Source organism: Elgaria multicarinata, chromosome 8 (genome assembly GCF_023053635.1).
Source record: "Elgaria multicarinata webbii isolate HBS135686 ecotype San Diego chromosome 8, rElgMul1.1.pri, whole genome shotgun sequence".
Lineage (NCBI taxonomy): Eukaryota > Metazoa > Chordata > Lepidosauria > Squamata > Anguidae > Elgaria > Elgaria multicarinata.
This window is the reverse complement of record NC_086178.1, coordinates 74,620,033-74,641,081: the sequence shown is the minus strand read 5'-3', so window position 1 is coordinate 74,641,081 and position 21,049 is coordinate 74,620,033. Positions and strand designations below refer to the sequence as shown.

Sequence of the window (21,049 nt, the reverse complement as noted above, 5' to 3'; positions counted from 1 at the left end):
TATTTTAACTAGCTTACTAGAGAGGCTTTGAATAAAGCTTTGCCCTCAAAATATAGTTGTTCGAAAGTTAACATTAATAGCCAGTTTTGAAGGCACTACAAAGTTTGGAACAGAGATCAGCTGTGAACATTTCTGATAGTTTCTTAAGAGAATGCATTTTGCATGTAACAAGAAACCACCATTGGTAAATTTCCCTGTAGGGCTTTTTGTTGCAGCACTGGCCGCCATTTTGAAAATTTGAGCCATGGTGGGGGTGCACCACAGCTTGTTACATGCGGACCATGTGAGGGTGGGTTGTTGGGGTGGTTAACAAGCCACTTGCAACCCTAAAAGAGGCCATGGGTTCTAAGTAGCTTGTTAACCACACCAACAATCCACCCTCAGCAGGTTTGCACATATCAAGCTGCAGCACATCCCTGCCCTGAACTTTTAAAACACGTAACAGTAAACCCAGTGGGAAAATTCATTCATGGTGGCTTGCCTTTACGTGTCAACCAGGTCTATGTCTCTTTCCTCTTTTAAGCATCAATCAAATTGAGGAGAAACTTGTCCAGGTTAGCTTAGATATTTCATTCTCACACACAAACATTATTAAAAATATCAGCCTCATGAGAAGGCAAAGTGATACAAGCCAGTGTGGTGTAGTGGCTAAAATGTCAGACTGGGAGTTGGGAGATCCAGGTTCTAGTCCCCACTCGGCCATGGAAACCCATTGGGTGACTTTGGGCCAGTCACAGACTCTCAGGCCAACCCACCTCACAGGGTTGTGGTGAGGATAAAGTGGAGAGGAGGAGGATTATGTATGCCGCCTTGCGTTCCTTGGAGGAAAAAAAAGCGGAATATAAATGCAATAATAAAAAAAAGTATAGACTAAAACATTTATTTACATTGATAGTATTGCCATCTGTTAGTGCTGCTTATAAAAAGGCCTTTTGTTTTAACGTCTTTTTAAAAAAGGGATTCCAATTAAGGTGCGGTGGGAAACACAGGAGGCCAAACTTACATGCTGCATATTTCTTGTGACTGTATTGACCTGCCAAAATGGAAGTGATAATAAAAAGTACTTATGGAGGGCTGTATTGTTTAGACATTGCTTCACTCAGCCAGGTTGCTAATCATCCAACACCTTTACTCATTATATAATACAATGCAATAAAAAAAAAAAGGTTTCAGCCATCCTAATATAATTTCAGCGTAATTTCAGCCATACTAATATACCTTTAATGCTGAAATTATATTAAATAGCTAGATCTTGAGTGTTTGTACTGTGTGTTGGGTACTCGAGACAGATTAGGGATTCTGCTGGTGTACTGTCCACCCTGCTGCCCAACAGTCTCCCTGCCTGAGCTGACACAGGTTGTCTCGGACCTGGTGTTGAGGACCCCCAGGGTGGTGGTTCTGGGGCATCTCAACTTCCATGCTGAGGCTCCTGTATCCGGGGCGGCTCAGGACTTCATGGCTGTCATGACAACCATGGGGCTGTCTCAACATGTTACTGGCCCAACGCATGTAAAAGGACACATGCTTGATCTGGTTTTCTCGACTGGACAGGAGGATGGTGATCTGGAAGTGGGGGAACTAACATCTACCCCCTTGTCATGGTCGGATCACTTCCTATTGAGGTTTAGACTCTTGGCAGCCTTTCCCCTCTGCAAGGGTGGGGGGCCTATTAAAATGGTCCGCCCGCAGAGGCTAATGGACTACGATGGATTCCAGATGGCTCTGGGGGATTTTCCTGCTGATATGGCCGGTGCTCCTGTTGAAGCCCAGGTCACTCTGTGGAATGCAGAAATGACTCGGGCGGTTGACACGATCGTGCCCAAGCGTCCTCTACCTCTGAGCAGAGTCCGGTCAGCTCCTTGGTATACACCTGAGCTGAGGGCAGAGGGGAGACGGCTAGAACGCAGGTGGAGGAAAACTCGTTCTGGGTCTGATCCAACACAGGTTAGAGCTCACTATCGAGCCTACTCTGTGGCGGTGAGGGTGGCAAAGAGGCAGTTCTTTTCCACCAGCAATGCATCTTCTCAGTGTCGTCTGGTGGAGCTTTTCCGAGTGGTTCGTGGCCTGTTACACTCTGGGTCAGGGCGTGAGATAGTTGAACCCTCGGTAGCACGCTGTGACGAGTTTGCACGGCACTTTGAAGATAAAGTCGCTCAGATTCGTCATGAATTGGACACCACACTTAATGCAGCACCACTAGTAGAGGCGTTCAGAGCGCCGTCCGGCTCAGTTTTATTGGATGAGTTTCAGTTATTGAGGCCCAAGGATGTGGACAAGGTGCTTGGCCAAGTCCGGTCGACCACCTGTGTGCTTGACCCTTGCCCCTCGTGGCTCATTACATCAAATAAGGAGGGGATCGTCGGCTGGGTCCAGGAGGTTGTAAATGCCTCCTTGAGAGAGGGAGTGGTGCCGGCCTCTTTAAAAGAGGCGGTAATTAGACCACTCCTGAAGAAGCCTAATCTGGACCCGGAGGATGTTAACAACTACAGGCCGGTGGCTAATATCCCTTTCCTGGGCAAGGTGCTTGAGCGGGTGGTTGCAGGACAACTCCAGGCACTCTTGAATGAAATGGATTATCTAGATCCATTTCAATCAGGTTTCAGGCCTGGTTTTGGAACGGAAACTGCCTTGGTCGCCCTGTGGGATGACCTCTGTCGGGAGAGAGACAGGGGGAGTGCGACCCTGTTGGTTCTCCTGGACCTCTCAGCGGCCTTCGATACCATCGACCATGGTATCCTTCTGGATAGGTTTTCTGAGCTGGGAGTTGGAGGTACTGTGTTGCAGTGGTTCCACTCCTACTTGGATGGCCGATTCCAAGTGGTGCTGGGGGATTATTGCCCTGTGCCGTGGCTCCTAAGCCATGGGGTTCCACAGGGCTCTATCTTATCCCCTATGCTGTTTAACATATACATGAAGCCGCTGGGGGAGGTTATCCGGAGATGTGGTGTCATCAATATGCGAATGATACCCAGCTCTGCCTTTTCTTTTCATCAAATCCAGGTGAGGCAGTGACTGTTCTGAACCAGTGCCTGGGCACGGTACTGGACTGGATGAGGGCTAACAAACTGAGACTCAATCCAGACAAGACGGAGGTACTGTTAGCGGGTGGTTCATCTGTCCGGCGAGGTGATGTTTGCCCTGTCCTGGACAGGGTTGCACTCTCCCTAAAGGATTGGGTCCGTAGTTTGGGGGTGCTCTTGGATCCAGAACTGTCACTTGCGGCACAGGTGAACTCAGTGGCAAAGAGCACCTTTTATCAGCTTTGGTTGATATACCAACTATGCCCTTATCTGGACAGAGATAGCCTAGCTACAATTATCTATGCTCTGATAACCTCTCGTTTGGATTACTGCAATGCGTTATATGTGGGGCTGCCTTTGAAAACGTTCCGGAAGCTTCAGCTGGTACAAAACAGGGCAGCCCGTTTACTAACAGGGACTGGCCGGCGAGATCACATTACGCCAGTCCTTTTACAGCTTCATTGGCTGCCAGTCCAGGTCCGGGCCCGATTCAAAGTGCTGGTATTGACCTTTAAAGCCCTAAACGGTTTGGGGCCAGGTTATTTGAAGGAACGCCTCCTCCCATATGTAAATAAATAAATAAAATAGATCCGAAGTTGCTCCTTCTTTCACATAAGAGGAATTTCTGCAAACACCTCACCCATCTGCAGCCCTCTAGCCTTCCCTCAGAAGCAGCAGAAATGTTCACTTAAGGAAAATTAGGATTCAAGCCAATAAGTCAATATGATTTAAACGATTTGAGAAGTGCTGGTTTGTAATTTTGTCAAATCATGCAGTGATTAATTGGGCCAAATTGGAACATGTACAAGCACCAGAGTGTCATGAGTTTTAATGTTCTGTAAGATGCCTAAGAAAATACGGGATTGCATACTCTGTTGGTCACAGACAAAAAATTAATAGCCATTGGTCCAGTGCAAAGGTAAAAAAGTAAGTGAACTTTCAAGTTACACAACATTGGGTTAGGCAAAATAAGTCACCCAATCCCAGCTATTTAACATGGATGTTGCCTAATGCACACTGTGAACCATGGTTGTTGTTTTTAAAGAAACCCATGTTTCATCAACTGTTACAAGCTTCTAGAGTAGCAGTTGGCAATACAGTGCCCTGGGGCATCAGAACATCTCCAAACATCTCCCTTGGTACCCACCGCAGCCACCTGCCCCTTCCTGCTTTTTCAAATTCTTTTAACCTTTGCTGTCTGTAAAGCAGCAGGCCACTAGCGTTTAGCTGCCCCTCTGGGTTCCATATGGACTCAGCAACTTTCTTCTGAAAGGAAATGGAGCAGGAGGCCAGTTGCTCTGCTGCTTTCTGGCCACTAAACAGGTGAGCTGCTGCCTGGTAAACCTAGGCAGTTGGGGAGAGCAGCAGGATGGGCTGTAGAAAGATTCAATGTGGGGGGCAGGAAAAATGGGGTGGCAGAGGGGGGATGCATATGGAGGAACCCTGAGAAAGAAGCGAGAAATATGAGTGATAGGGATACTGAGGTTTCGAGAGACTGAATTTATGTCTTGGGGCTCAGATCCAGCTCTGCCATGTCTTTCAACATCACCATTTTGTCCTTTTGAGAAATTTGTGTTTTTGTGACAGCAACCATTTTGTAATGGCACCAATGACGTTCAAATTTCCTGATATGCCCTTATCACCTCAAAATATTGGAGACCCCTTTGTATGTCTGTTCAGGCCACAGCCTATAAGTATGTTAGTCTTTAAGATGCTATAAGACTTTCTGATGGCACAGACTAAAATGGCTAACTCTCTTAGGTTTGTATAGGCTGGTTTACCCAAGATGTTTAAGTAGGGACCCAAAAGCAATGAAATGCTGATATACAGCAGGTTGTTTTTTTCAATAAAAATTCTTTAATACGCAACACTTTATTCACATGTCTGGAAAAAAGTAGTGGTTGAGGTACAAAGGAGCCCATTTCATTTCCTAGGATAATGTCTATTTTAAGTGTTGCACTAAACCAGAAAAGGCACATTTTTGAAGAAATATGGTAGGAGTTGCAATAATGTCTGCATATGCATATGGAATCCAATGATTATAATACTACTGGCAGATGCTTTCCAATGGAGGTTTTGCTTTCCAAATTGTGTTTAAAAACAGTTTAAGGGAAATTTTTAATGTAATACATAAGTCTCAGCAAACCCACTCTGCTTTGCAACTCTACAAACCCCATCATGGTTCAGGGTAAAATGAACTGTACATTTCTGTTTTAACACTTTAAAATGTAAAAACAAAAAATAGGCTAATTTGTAACAGCATTCAAAGGATTGTGATAAAGTTTTGTTTTTCCAGCTGTACACCTTATAAATATGCAACAATATACATTAGAACAAGCAGCCCCTATAGAAGAGAATCACAGTTCCCTTTTTGAGCAAGGCACTGATTCAACAGCTGTGACGTGTACCAGCATTACGTTGGGTCACTGAATTCCCAGATTACTGCCTTCACCATCCTGAGTCAGCTGTTCCAGTAGGTTTAAAACAACTTCTGTTCTTTCTAGCAAAGTCAGGTTTTTGTTTGCTGCAGATCGCAACAGAAGTGAGTACACATACTTATTAGTCTTAAGATTTTTTTCTTCTTCACTGTTACTTCTGTGGAGAGAAAGCAGGGAACGTTAATCGGTAACTAAAATACATAATGAACTCCGCAAATAATGGCTTAGATACAACAGCAATTGCATGAACGAATACATTTTTGCCTGTGCAAGGGATAGGATTCACCAACTTATACCAGCTCCATTTTCCCATTAATACCTCTGGTGTCACATTCCACGCAGCTCCCAAGAGACCCCAAACCTTTAGGAGCAGCTTTTCCAGAGGTGCAAAAGCCTCATTCTGCAGATAGTGTTTTGATGCTGGATTGAAGCCTATATAATTTCTGACTTTTTAAACACCACCTACGCCACCCTTTATCATGCAGCTACAATAAGCCAATCTGCACATTCCTTTTATAAACCAGGGAAGATGCTGTCCTGTGTGGAAATAGGGTGGAAATTAGGTGAGATCTTATTCTGGGAAGAGAACAGGGCCACAACTCAGCCCCTTTCCCTTCTTGTCACCTGGAACAAAGTCCATATTACCCCATTCTTCATGGTTTCATCAGTGCAACTCAAAATTTGCAATATCTACAACTTCCTTAACACTATACCTCCCTATTAGAATTAAGTTCTTCAGTTTATTTCATTATTCTATTTTTATTGCAATTTCTTTTGCAATTACGTGGTTCACCATAAATCCCAGAGCAAGCATTATCAGATTTATAGTGTATACACATACAAATACAAGAAGTGTTGCCAGTTGGTTTCATTACAAATACTTTGATCCAAGAAAGCAAGAAGCAATTAAATTCCTAATATTTGGCAAATAGAATTGACAGCTTCATTTATTATACATACCAGTTAGTCAATTAAAGTTCCAATGAATTCTAACAGAATATCTAAAATTAAGCATTTCTTTTAATCAGTGCTGTAGAACAGTTTCCATTGACAAATATCACACAGCCATTTTGTATCCACAGAAACACTATGTTACAAATCAAAGCCCTATTACAGGTTTTGTGGTGTACTCTGCAATTTCACCGATGTGGTGTGTAATGCTTACTAGCATTTCCCAAAATCTAAGCCTCTTGCTTAAGTATCCCATTTTAATCCAAGTGGAGATATACAAATCTAACTACACCCCCAATAAGCTTCCCCATTTTAAAGAATCCTCAAATCCAGTCTTTATAGTTAAAACCTTGAAGTCTTCCAAGTATGAGCTTTAACCACAAGGATTAAAAAATGATCCAATGTCTGACAAGCCTTGCTAGCAACCTCTTTGAAACCCTGATCGTTCTGTACAGAATGACCCACTCAAAGGGACCAGAAGATGCCTCACAAGGGTGATCCATATCTCTACAAGTAATGCAATTTAATATTGCACAATGAGTAACTTCACTATTATACTGTCTTCCTTTTAAAACTCTTCTGTTCCCTCTTTGCTTCCCTTTAAGGCCCATTTCCTACCAGGCCCTTCCCACTTTAATAGCTGCCTGCAACTCATGCTGATTCATACAGTCAAGTCATGTGACTTGACTGTATGAAATTAGCCGCCCCGACCCCGGATAGCATTTTAGAATCAAAGCACATACGATCTTCTATTCACACATTTAACTGCAAGTCATCAAGGGGGGCCCTATATGCCCCTAGCCCCTAGAAGTCACTCAATGCAGACTTTTCCTAGAACTCCCCAAAACACCATCTGTTACCACCTATTGATTTAGAGAGAGCAATAGGACTCTCCTCTTTATATTCGTAGCATGTGGGGTAAGATATGACAATCTTCAAATCAACCCAGAACAGAGGTACTTAAAAGTATAAACATATTTAACAGGTTCGTAATAAATGACACATGCATGGGCAAGCTGGCCCATTATATCACATCTTAACTTGACCTCCCCCAACCCAAAAAACCTTTCACAATTTTTTAAAAACAAAACTCAAACACCTGACAACTTAAGCCTATGAGGTAACAGTATTAGCTGGTAGTATTTTAACACTGTTACAAAACCACAACTGGTGATTGTATACCAAGATCCTCCTATCTTAGCCCCAGGCAGCAGCAGCCTTTGAAAAATTTGGTGTTACTACAAAAGTGCTTGCTCTTGATGGGGCATAAAAGTACTATACAATAGCATGCAGGCAACACTCATCTCCTTTGTGCAGTATCCTATGAGGGAGGGAGGGGATCTAAGCAAGGAGACATCAAAAATTTAATCCTATTGTAGCTCCTGCAACAATGGTGTACCTATAACAACCTTCTACTTCCATTTTTGGAGAGTCTAAAGAATTAAACTATAATGCAATCTTTTGGAGGAAACTAAAAACAATTATCAGTCATTCAAAAAATTGAATAAATGAAAATCTAAATACTTAGCTATGACATTATCAGCCTCCCCAAGCCTGTACAATATACTACTACAGAACAAGAACAATTACTGGCACTAAAGGATTATGGAATGAATGAGTTACCTTTGAAACAGGAATTACGTTTTGGTCTTCTGTATTTATATTGCCATCTTGTGGAGACTTAAGAATTCTTATGCAATAACTATGAAATTGCTGCTACTCCTCTATTCTGCTATGTATTGATTTTCTTTTTCCCAAGAAGTGTTTTTCCTGTTGGGAAGCTGCAGTTCCTAGACTACATTTTCCCTATTCAATCCTATAACTTTGATCCAAAGCTCCATCTGTGGAAAAAGAAATCTATTCATGCTTTACAAAGATGTTGGAACTTACCCAACTTTCTTTTTGGTCGAAGTAAGCAGCTTGATGGACTGAAGGAGGAGAAAGGACAATCGAGACTCAAATATGCCAAGGAGCTTTAATACTTCCTCTTTATTGAGGCTAGTAGAGGAATTTTCATTGGGCACTCTCTCAGCATTGCTGGTGTCATCCCCAAGTCTCTAAACAAAAAGGACATTTGCAAAGAAAGTTCTCAAGTCTAAATTATACAAGTCAGGAGCTTCATGTACAACCACAACTCCATATAGGTTTCAGAATACATATGTAATTATACGGAAATTTTTTAAAGTAGTTTGAAGAGAATAAAAATAGAGTTATTAGTTTATAATGCCTACCCAAACACCATTTTAACTACTTCTGAACCTGTGTAACTATTTATGTAACATGCCAGAACTTCAGATCATTCAAAAATAATAGTTACCGGCTCATATTCAGCAACAAGTTCCTTTCGGATAAGCTGAAAAACTGACTGAGTCTGTATCATTATGTCCAAGGCCCCAGACAACGTCTTCAGTTTTCCAGGGCTGCTATTCTGACCTAGAGTTAGTATCAGAAAGACATTGAGAAGTGTTTAATTTATTAATGACCCAGTTCTCTGTACAAGAATATTCTGAGAATTAAAAAAAATCCAGGTATTCTCTTTTTTAAAGACACAAGCTTTCTCCAAAGCAATAGCAAAGTTTATTGCATCCCATCTCATCCAACTTACTTGCCATCTGAAATTCTGCAAATGCTACTCTTTCCAACTGTACACGAAGGAGCTCACACGGTGCGTCCTTCAGAAGTTGAAAAAACTTCACAGCTTTACCATAATTAAGATCAACTAGTACTCTGTGCTGTTTACGTTGATGCTCATCACCAACCTTCAACAACAAAAAATATTTGTTACAAGTTAATTCAGCAGAATAAATAGAACAGCTTTGTGTGTTATGATAGGGCACAAACTCACTTTGACCTATGGTTATTACAGAAGTCCTTATGTATTTACAAAAATACTTGTTCAGAAGGAAGCATATCGAATAGATTTTTCCTTATGGCTTGTTATATGACTAATGGTTTAACAGATTATACATATATAATAGCAGTCACCTGCCCGAGTCCTGAGATCTGTCAGAGGAGCCCTTCTCCGTGCCCCACCAACGCGAGATATATGCTATGGTGGGACATGGGAGAGGGCTTTCTCTGTTGTGGCACCCCAGCTGTGGAATACCCTCCCCCTGGAGGCCCGACTGGCACCGGCACTGGCTTCATTTCGGCACCAGGTTAAGACATGGCTTTTTAAAAAAGCCTTTGATGGCTAAATCCACCAGCCTGCACACTGTCTTGTTTTAATTGGATTTTACTCTTTTAAAATTTCATATTGGCTTTAGTATATTAATGGTTTAATTTGTTTTAGAATTGCATATTGATTGTTCTATTTTATATGTATGATTTTATCTGTACGCCACCCTGAGATCCTTGTGATATAGGGCAGGATATAAATGTTTAATAAATAAATAAATGTGGATCTTCCTGCCAGAATGCCATGTAATTATACTACTTGTGTTGAATCAGGGCTAGTACAATTATAGCAGCAAGAATAAAATAAGATTACCACCACCTGGAAAGGTGATTATTACAATGCAGATAGTAATTCAGCCATAAAACTACAACTTAGAAATTAAACTTCTATATTCTTTTCAGCTTATAAAATGACATTATGCCCTTCCTTTTACAAATGCAATGTACATTAATAAACCTATAAATAGTAAGTGTGCACGAAAGACACTCATTCATGTAGGCTCTCATTGGGAAAATACCTGGTTTCTCAAACAACTGTGATACATGGAAGCCAGCCTATGATGAATTGTAGCTGCCCGGTACTGGCAAAGGGGTTGTCGTGCGGACACTGTCTCAACATCACAATATTTCAAGGATTTCATCATTGATTCGCTAACTTCTTTTTCTATCTGAAACACAAAGAAAAAGCTTTCAAAATTTATAACATCAAACCCAGCTTACTTTATAAGCTTTCTCTTTCTGTGCTATAAATAATAAATCACCGAGAAGAACTAAAATGATGAAGTGGCTATAACTCTGGCCTGGCAGGAAATCACATCACCATGCCTGTCTCACATGGCTACCATTCTCAGATATTACCAGACTAGACCACACACAAAAAAGACTTCCACTCACACAAGGAGCTCCAATCTGGCCTTCTGTGGCTTTAAAAAAAAATCTGAAACACTGATGAAGAACAGCTACTGATAGGACTATATTCCATGGCAGTTAAAAAAAAATCTCTCCATGATCAGAGACAGTGTATGGTTAATTACCAGATGTTGGAAGCAAGCAACAAGGAGTGACTGTCACCATCACATCCTCCTTGTTAGGGTGTCTGGTTGGCTGTTACTGGAGCAGGGGGTTGGCTCCAAATGGTGTGCCTTGGCTGATGGAAGGCTGTTCATTCCATCAGAGACTTCTGTCAGTGGAATGGGGAAGGAGGCAATTTTCAGTGATTCCCCCCCTCTCCCTGCAGCTCCTATGCCCCCCTCTCACAAAATCTGCTAAGGTGGTGGGTAATGATTCAGAACAACATGAAATATGGTTTGGAGCCTGCAGTTTCCATCCTGATTCTGTTGACAAAAGCTTCCACTGGATCAAAGTGCCTTCTGTCAGCAAACGGACACCAATGAAATACAACGAGAACACTGCACAAGATAAACCCTTGTTCTGTTCCGATACGGCAATTTATATGTTTATTAACATTTTGGTAGCAGTCATGATTGCGAAACATTTTCCCCCCACTGATGAATCAAATGCTATGTATAGCATTTTTCTGAAACCCTCTCCCTCTGGTTGACCCTCAACATATGTTATATTACCTGTTCCTGAGCCTTCCTGGATAATGGTGCATAATCTTGCAGCAGAGTTGCCATAGTAAAATATGTAGTGGACAGTTCCCAGTTGACAGAATCCCAGACTGCTGAGTGGACGTCCCTTCTGCCTAGTGATCGTAAGGCCTTCAGATAGTAGTCAATAGCCTACAGAGTTGAATCATTATACAACAAAAGATATTTACATGTTTATGACAATCAATAATATTCACGATGTGACTCATAATAGGTATTGAATACTGTTTGCTGGTTTTGAATATTTGGGTCTTTGCAATGACCAAAACAATACTAGTTACTCTCAATAGTAAGAATATATAGTTCTTTAGACCCTCTTTGGCACCAGGTATGGTAGTGGTTAGTGGGACTCAAGACATCCAAGCTCTAGTCCCTGCTTGCCCATGCAGCTCCTTGGATGACTTTGGGCCAGTCACTGACTCTCAGCTTAACCACAGAGTTGTTGCAAGGATAACAAGCAGAGGATGAGAACAGTGGATCCGCTCCTACTTGGATGGCCTATTCAAGAATGTGGTTGGGGACTATCGCTCTGTGCCATGGCATCTATGCCATGGGGTTCTTTGCTAGGAGAGGGACAGGGGGAGTGTGGCATCTACACCATGGGGTTCCACAGGGCTCTATTTTATCCCCTATGCCGTTCAACATTTACATGAAACCGCTGAGAGAGGTTAGCTGGAGATGTGGGTTGAGGTGTCATCATTATGTGGATGACACCCAGCTCTACCTCTCCTTTTCATCAAACCCAGGTGAAGCAGTGGCTGTTCTGAATCAGTGCCTGAGCATGGTAATGGACTGGATGAGGGCCAACAAACAGACTCAATCCAGACAAGATGGAAGTGCTGTTAGCAGGGGGTTTGCCTGTCCGGCTAGGTGATGTTCATCCTGTTCTGGAGGGCGCTGCACTCCCCCTAAAGGATGGGGATCATAGTTTGGGGGTGTTCTTGGATCCAGAACTGTCACTTGAGGCACAGGTGGACTCAGTGGCAAGGAGTGGCGAGGAACACCTTTTATCAGCTTAGGCTGATATACCAGCTGCGCCCTTAACTGGACAGAGATAGCCTAGCTACAGTTATCCATGCTCTGATAACCTCTCATCTGGATTACTGCAATGCGTTATACGTGGGGCTGCATTTGAAAACAGTCCAGAAACTTCAGCTGGTACAAAACAGGGCAGCCCGTTTACTAACAGGGACTGGCCGGCGAGATCACATTACGCCAATCCTTTTCCAGCTTCACAGGCTGCCAGCCCAGGTCCAGGTTCACAATGAGCATGAGCACGTTCAAATGGCTTGGGGCCAGGCTATTTTAAGGAATGCCTCCTTCCATATGTACTGCCTGGACCCTAAGGTCATCCTCAGGGGGTCCTTCTCCATGAGCCCCTGCTAAAGGAAGGAGGAGGGCCTTCTCTCCTGTGGCACCCAGGCTGTGGAATGACCTCCCTCAAGAGGTTCACAAGGCATCTACACTATACTCTTTTAGCCAAGTGAAGACCTTTTTATTTTCTCAGCATTTTAACAGTCTATTAACTTAATTTTAACTTTGCTGTTTTAAATTTGTATTTTAAATCTGTATTAAATTCTGCATTGTTGCTCAATTTTATCCTGGCTGTGTTTTTATATTGTATTTTAAATTATGCTTTGATACTGTTCATTTTATATTTTGAAAGGTTTCCATGGTTTTAATTTTTGTAAACCGCCCAGAGGGCTTTGGCTATTGGGCGGAATAAAATTGCAATAAATAAACTATGTAAGCTACCATGGGTTCCTTGCAAGAGGTAAAAAGGCAGGATGTAAATATTATAAATAATATATATCTGACATTACTCTGTTCTTGTGACTAGACCTATGATATGAGCAGTTACTTGTACAAATGATCAGTGGAAAAGCTATCTGAACTGACTCTTAATTCAAAGAAGGATCAGGCTACAAATTGCCCATCCCAATTCTAGTAATTCATTATTTTGGGGGGAGTTGCTATTTTTTGCACATTACTTGCCAATATTTAAATTATATATAGATACAGATATACGTAGACATATAATATAAATCAAAAAACGAATTATATATAAAGATATATGTAGACATATATTATAAATCAAAGAGCCAACCTCACAATAAATACCTCCTCACAATAAATTGCATTTTAAAACACAACATATAATTCATTCAAATCATGGAATGTCATCTTATGTTTAGGCATACACTTTGGTAAAAAAAAAAATTACTGCACAGGCCTATTCTTCTATCAGCTTAAGCGTTTGGGTGGGGGGCTTACCTTATTATAATAAAGGGCCTCTTCAGGGGAAAACTCTCTTTTAAAGTCTCCCGTAGCAGCACAATGAGCATGAGCGCAAATCCGCATCAGTCTTCCCATGTTACACAAGAGAAGAGCAGCATTGGTTGCATCATCAATGGATTCAAAGTTTTGAATCCCTTTTTCGAAAAAAGAGAAGCTTTTCTTCCAAAGTTGCTGTTCTGCTGGAGACACCATTTTGTTCTCTAGAACAGAGCAAAAGGAAGACAGCCTGTTTCATTTAAACAACTTAATAAATCAGAAGCACTGACACATCTATTGAGCAACTTTTTGAATGCAATTCTTGAATTTAACCAACAATCTTGGATTGGATCCAGACTGTCACTCTTTAGAGTAGACCCACTGGAATCAATAGGACTTAAGTTAATTGTGTCTTAGCTTAACTCCCATTCACGTCAATGTGTCTAATTGAAGTATGGCTAAACCTGGATCCAACATCTTTCCTGCATGAAGTTTACAAGTAAAATTTAAAAACATGTTTTCTTTTCGCAAAAGCCTTGTTTTTTTACTGCATACACAAAATGCATTCCTGCTGAATACATGTTTCATGATGGGTGCCAGTAAAAATAATATTGTATTATCTATGCTGTCCCAAAACTGTTTTAAGGACCTAAATGTAATTTTATAGAACACAGAAGTAAGGACGTACAGTCCTCATCTGGATCGACATTCTTACCAATAAGGACAATCACCTCCAGGAAACCAGAAACACTTCAAACAGCATATTTTACCAACTATTCTAGAATTCTCATGAAAACAAAAAGTGATCATGTTTTTTTTCCCCAAAGCACAAAATATTATATTCAAGTTTATTTTATTTTATTTATTTATTTATTACATTTATATACCGCCTCACAGCCGAAGCTCTCTGGGTGGTTTACAACAATTGAAAATAGTAAACATTAAAAGTATACAAAAAAATATATATTTTTTTTAATTTTTAAAAATTTAATTTTTAAATTAAAAATATAATTTGTCAAAACACAAATGATAAACATGGAAATCTGTTTAAATCTAAGTGTAATCATTTTCTAGGACAATCAATAAATCAAGTCATGGGTACAAGTTCTGTTCAACTTTTTCTGCAGAATCTAGACTTAACTGCTATCATTACTATGACATAAGCAATGAAATAACAAATAAAGATCCTGGTTTCCAATTGGCTTTCAAACCTTAGCTATCAAAATTTGATAAAAATCGCTTCTAATTCTTATTTTCAATTCAAATAATATTCACAAATTCTAGTGTCAAGTAACAGTACAGGCCAAGGCAGACACAATGCAGCTTGTCCCTTAACTATGGTTAAGTGATTGCACGGGGCCACGTGCAACTACTTCATCTGCATGCTCCCTCCCCTGCACTCCCGAGTGCCTTAATAAATGGCTGTGGATTATGTCAGCACTAATATCAGCCATAGTTACCACTAAGAAAGGTTCCATCCTAAGCAGGATTTGGAGCCAACTTGACATTTAAGAGACATGCCAGGGAAAGAAGCATGAAGTCTCAAAGCCTGTTCACAATCCCTTTGCTATGCTTGGTAACAGTTGTATAAAGTTTACAGCACCATGTGATATTTTTGATTGATTGATTGCATTTATATCCCGCCTTTTTTTCTCCAAGAAACCCAAAGTGGTGTACATAATCCTTCTCCTCGCCACTTTATCTTCACAACAATAACCCTGTGAGGTAGGATGGGCTAAGTGTCTGTGACTGGTGTCACAGTCACCCACTGGGCTTCCATGGCCGAGTGGGGACTAGAACCCAGATCTCTGAATTCCAATCCAACACTTTAGCCACTACACCACACTGGCTCACAGTACTAGAAGTGCTTCCATATGCTTGCTAGTGAATTTATTTCAATTCAGTTAAGATTAGGTATGGCCATTTCCCAAGACTGAATTTGCTTCATAATCCGTTATAAATTAGATGAACACAGCAGTATTATTCTTTTCGATCGTTGACATCTGAGCACGCTCCTGATTCCTTTCTGCCGCACCAATTCCCTTCAGCAAACAGTAGGACCCACCAATTCCATTGTACAAACAGGAGCCATGGAAACACTTGTTTCTGAAAGGAGTCAAGTTGATGGAGCCTCCTTATGCAAGCTCTGCCAACCTGCCTCCTCCCAGAAATGAGTGTTTCTGCTCATTTCAGGTTGCCTTGGAACTGCTAAATTGCCATTGTGCAAGTGGCGGGGGGGACTTGTGAAACGGAATTGGCAGGATGTAAGAAAATGGGTGGTGGCGTAAATGCCCCGTTGGATTTAATATGAATATACTTGCCCACTCTTTCACTCTGTAAGGCAGCTGCTTGGTTCATGTAAAATACTCCAATTTCATTTTGGATGTTACCCATTCTCTTCATTACTTGCGCATGTTGCTCTGGATTCTGCTCTTTTAAATTGCTAAAAAGCAAAATTTCATTAGCTGCCTCATAGCATTTGCAGCTAATGGAAAGTTGGCATTCCAAATCTGTAGACAGGTCAGTCGCCCAAGAAAATACTAGAAGAAAAAATATACCACATTAGCAATATGGTAAGGATTTTCAATTATTTATTTAAAAATGAAAAACAAAAGAACACCAGAAAGAGTTTGACAATAGCTGTTTAAGACATTTTTGCAATCCATCATCAGTTGTAAGAATCATAATTCCTACAGCATTTTTCAGTGTAAAATTAACTTCATTACTGGTTGTAAAAGCATTGGAAATGTTACAAAATGTGTCCAACTCATGTCTCAAAAGGAATTTTATATTTTTATTTTTCTATGAAATCAAATAATTTTCTTAAGCATAATTTTGTGTCCTATATTTCAAACACACTCAGTTTTAGGGAAGCACAAAATCAATCCTTTAAGAAAGCAACAAAAACACCCAGACTGCCAAAACAGAAACGCTTTTATAAAAAAGAAAACTGTAAATAATAGTAATGGCTAGATGAATGGCCCTGCCAGGTGATTTGCTCACACTATAAAAATGCACAGCTTATTTGTTTGTTGGATTCAGATGTCTTTCCTCCAAGAACAATTTCTAGGCAGTCAGATTTCCCCCCAGCACTCAAAGAGCAATATATAGTTGCTGGGGTTATTCTTTCCATGACCATTTTAAGTTTGGAGTGCTGTTTGGAAAACCGTTGCATAAATGTCACAGCCACTCATTGCCAAGTGATATTATTTTGTAAGAAAATAAAATTAAATAGTAAGGTAAATTGCTATCTTCCTGGCATATTTGGGGTGGGTGGGGTCTGACAACCGACCTCATGCTTTCAAGGAAAGGATGAGAGATTGGCCACACAGACCAACATTGACCCCCAACACAACTGGTGGACATCCCCCTCCCCCTGATGTTTGGGCTTCTGTGTGAGAGAAGTGGCTATATACACATTCTAATATACGAAAGTAGAGATCGTGTGAATATCTGTAATTACGTTTCCCCTTTGCATGGACAGCTAGAGTGCACACAGAGCACACTAACCTGCAACTATGGATGGCAGTGGTAGGGATAAAACTAGTATGCATGGACTAGTGGACCACACACACACACTGAATGCACGAACCTCCAATTGTTACCCCAACCCCAGTACTCAGTAATGTAAGATGGGACTTGCCAAGAATCTGAAACTCGCTATTTGTCAGGCACTTCATTTCCCCCGCCCCTGGCGTAACAATTTAACACAAATTGCTGCTATCATGACTCCAACAAGAGGTATCTCCATTCATTGACCTGAGCGTGCTAAATTTTAACCCCTGCAAAAGCTCACATGCTCAAGGCCATCAAAAGTTTTAAGACAGCAGGGGGAGAAAGAAGCACACCAACCTCTCCTGCAAATGCCTAGCCTCCATTTGTTATAGGCGGACTGGCTCCTGCAGAACTATACTATACTACAAAGGCAAAACAAATTACTGAACCAATTCTGAATAAGCCCCAGTTAAGACATTAAATCATCACTACCTTGGCAGCTGGACTCTCTATGAAGGCTATGCAGTATTTCCTGATCTTCTTTTGTTTGATAGTTATATTCTTCAAGATATGCAGCTCTGTTGTTTGCATTCTGGGCCAGCATTAGTTGGATATCACCACAAAGAGTTAAACTCTGACAAAGAAACAGGAGTACTTCAGAAAGCATGTTCGTGCAGAGGCAGCAATATGTATCTAGTTGGGGAAAAATTAAGACAGGAAACTGGTGAACACTGGAAGCCAGGATGCCTTTTTGGCATGAAGCCACGCAAAGAACTGTGCTCATGTAAGTGTCTGGATCTTCTGGAAGCATCAATGAATTAATGTTTATTTATTGGATTCCTAGCATGGCTTCAAACTTGCTGATTTAGTTTACAAGTGCTATGTACAGTAGTGTTCCCCAATCCTTTGCTAATGAGAACTGTAATTGGCTACAGCAACATTTTACACCTAAGTTCCAAGGCTACATAACTTCTCCTCTGCTTTTTATACACATCAAAGTTTATTCTTTGTATTCTGCCTTATGGCATCTGGACTCTGAAAATACTCATGGATGGTGAAGGAATGTGCTGGTAATGTTTTGATGACATGTTTAAGAGCCCCAAACATCTACAATATGTGCTCTATGTGCACAGAGTTTCAACACTTGAGTGAATGCCATTATGCTTATTAATTAATGGGCTTTTACAACTAGTACAGAACATGTAGTTACAAAAAGGACAATGATCAGGCTCTGGTATTCTTGAATATCATCAACTTTCTATATTCCACCAGAATAAAAGTCAAGCTTGTTTTTTTTTAATGGTTTATGCACTCTCGGTCATTAAAAAGCTTTCTGAATACTAACCAATTTGAATCAGTATTTGAGCTTATTGTAATGCAATTTAGCAGCACAAAATTATACAGATGTAATAACATAATCCACACTCTGCTCAGAGGGAGAAAGTGTAATGCTTAAAACCTGATAGAGGCAACTTCTTTAAAACTTTGAAACATACAGCTATAGATATTATTAAAAATGGATATTGCAAGACAACCTACAATAAAAATACTCCAACTTACCATGGCACTGTAAAGCTAGCTTTATGTACCGTAAAGCTCTTCCATATTTTTGAAGACTCACAGCAGCATCAGAAAGAACATAGTAAGCCTTCGAGGACTTCAAAATCAGCTGAAGCTTCATTTTGTACTGCCAGGACCCAGGGATCATTCCTGACTGACTAGAATGTTTAACTTCCTGAAATGAGCCCACTATAATGCAAAAATAAAGCAACTGATTTTTAGTAACCTAAGAGTTAAATTTAACTTGTTCATATTCTGAAGTTTAATACAGAAACATATTCGTGCTCACTCAAATGAAACTATTCTGCCCTTCTATTAAGTTTCCATTTATCTAAAATACCCTGAAAATACCCACTTTTTTACATGAAAGCTATATATGGAAGTATGGATCTCCCCACTGCATTAAAAAAGATTTAACAAAAGTTCACATTTTTTCCTACTGATTTACCAGTAAATTTAGAGAATAAAAAAAAGGAGTATCTGCAGCCTTAATTGAAGAGGTTCATTTGTAGAAACTCATTTGTACAATAAGATATTTAAAACATTTCCTTCACAAGCCAACGCCAACTAACATTGTAAGTTAAAACAATAACTTAAGTTTCAAGAACAATATCACAATACAATAAAACCATAAAAACATTAAAACAGCAGAAACAGAAAAGATAACAATAAAAAATAATTTAACCACAGCAATTAAAACCACTTCAAAAAAGGAGCAACCATTTATGGCCCAAAAGCCTTCCTAAAAAGGAAGGTTTCGACACGAGGCAGGAGAGAGAAACAAACGTACTTTTGTCTAAAAACAAGGCCATCTGTTTTTCAAGACACTCAGGACCAACACTTGTTGATTCATCTTCGTATTTTAATGGAATAGGAGTACTGGGGTCTGCCGCAGGAAGATCACCTTCCTTCTTGATGCTACTGTCAACCGATTTTAAGCCCTATTTAAAAAGCAACAACCTTTCAGTTATTATTTGCATGATGAAAGAGATATTACGATATATAATGTCAAGGGAATTAGTACAAACCCACCACCACCTACCTCAAGAACATAGCTGAGTACTAGTCTGCATCGTTCTTCAGTGTCATGACAAACAGGAAATGCACAACTAGGCTTCATAGAAAAGATAAAAAAGACCATCCCGTTGAATCAGTGGAACTCAGCATGAACTATTCTCATCAGACACTAATAAACCAACTATTCTTATTTTTTAAATAAAACTGGCCTTAAAAGCTACTATGGACTCAGGCTTTCAATATTCTTATTGGGATATCATGAAACTAAGTTAATGATAACAGATGCAAAGCATGTCAATGAGTACCATACTACAGCCACAAATATTTTCCTGAGTCTTACTTGCAATTTATAAGGTTTGAAATTAGCTATTTCCCTCAAGATCTAAATCTGTTCTTGTCCATAAATCGAAGCCTGAAAATCAGTGAGCATGGAAAGTCAACAGCAATGGGCTGGGGAAAAGCTATGAAGTGACTGCAGTGCCATTCACATGACAAAAGCTACAGACTGATTATCTCAGTTTTGAGTGAGGGAAAAGGCCATTCTTAATACCCTTCCTAAAGTTAAGCAATATATATTGCCCAGGATATATAATTTGAGAATTATGTGCAACACCAAATCAGCCATTCACAAATAATTGGGCAGAACACCTCTAATAATAAATCTAGAATAGAATTAAAAAGGTTTCTGTCACAAGATGCTCATGAACAACTGGATGTGAGAGAACAGTAAGATCATTTAATTCAGGAATAGGGAAGTTGCCGTCCATGAGCCTAATCCGGCCCATGGAGACTCCGTGGATTCTTTCATGGAGAAGGATTTAGCCTCCAAAACCCATCTCCTGGAAGAATCCCTGCTGTTAAAACTCTCATCTGTGAGTGGAATTAAAAGGGGAGGATCCCCTGCGAGCTACTACTCCTCCCAATGGGACGGAATTCCCCCATTATCCCTGATCACAGATCAGAGGCAACAGGAGAGATGCGGGAGTGCACAAAATTGCACCTCCCAGTGTCAGCCAAGACCCTTTCTCCATGACAAGAGGGGCATGGAGTTCTGCGCCTCTCTGTGTAGAGGAAGGGGAAATGGGCAAGGGGTCATAACCATGCCCACTAAAGTAATCTGATCTGTGGAGATCCCAATGGGGGCAATTTTAATAGTCCCCCCAATTTAATGTATCAATTACCAAGAACACTATTAACATTGATTACATAAATAAGCATGTTCTCAAGATTGTAAGCAAGATGGGAGTGAAGGTAGAGAGTCGACTGAACTCATCCCTAAGATGTTTAGAAGGAAAACATATTTTGAATTGCTTCATGCCTGCTACTCAAATCATGTAAGAAAATTATTCAATTTAAATAATTTAGTATATTTCATTTCTATAGAAGGCAAATACATTTACATGGCAAATGGTTTCTGGTCTCCACTGCCACCCCCAGCCTTGTGGTGTCCAACCCCAATTTAGGGAACAGTTTTCCTCGTACTATCCTGGAGAAAAGGAGTTCACCA

The 21,049-nt window shown here is 40.4% G+C and overlaps 1 protein-coding gene across 2 annotated transcripts in view; it reads right to left on the bottom strand.

The window, feature by feature from the left end:
* Window positions 1–4,885: 4,885 nt before the first annotated feature.
* EDRF1 (erythroid differentiation regulatory factor 1) overlaps window positions 4,886–21,049 on the bottom strand; it is a 34,286-nt gene continuing 18,122 nt past the window's right edge. For both annotated transcript variants that reach the window (XM_063132785.1, XM_063132786.1), the window contains 12 exons: window positions 19,568–19,639; window positions 19,316–19,466; window positions 18,526–18,714; window positions 17,458–17,658; window positions 15,792–16,010; window positions 13,471–13,694; window positions 11,170–11,328; window positions 10,105–10,254; window positions 9,015–9,168; window positions 8,727–8,842; window positions 8,300–8,466; window positions 4,886–5,615 (listed from right to left, as the gene is read on the bottom strand). In XM_063132785.1, the coding sequence (XP_062988855.1) occupies window positions 5,444–5,615; window positions 8,300–8,466; window positions 8,727–8,842; window positions 9,015–9,168; window positions 10,105–10,254; window positions 11,170–11,328; window positions 13,471–13,694; window positions 15,792–16,010; window positions 17,458–17,658; window positions 18,526–18,714; window positions 19,316–19,466; window positions 19,568–19,639 (1,974 nt within the window). In that variant the 3' untranslated portion in view covers window positions 4,886–5,443. The remainder of the gene's footprint in view (window positions 5,616–8,299; window positions 8,467–8,726; window positions 8,843–9,014; window positions 9,169–10,104; window positions 10,255–11,169; window positions 11,329–13,470; window positions 13,695–15,791; window positions 16,011–17,457; window positions 17,659–18,525; window positions 18,715–19,315; window positions 19,467–19,567; window positions 19,640–21,049) is intronic.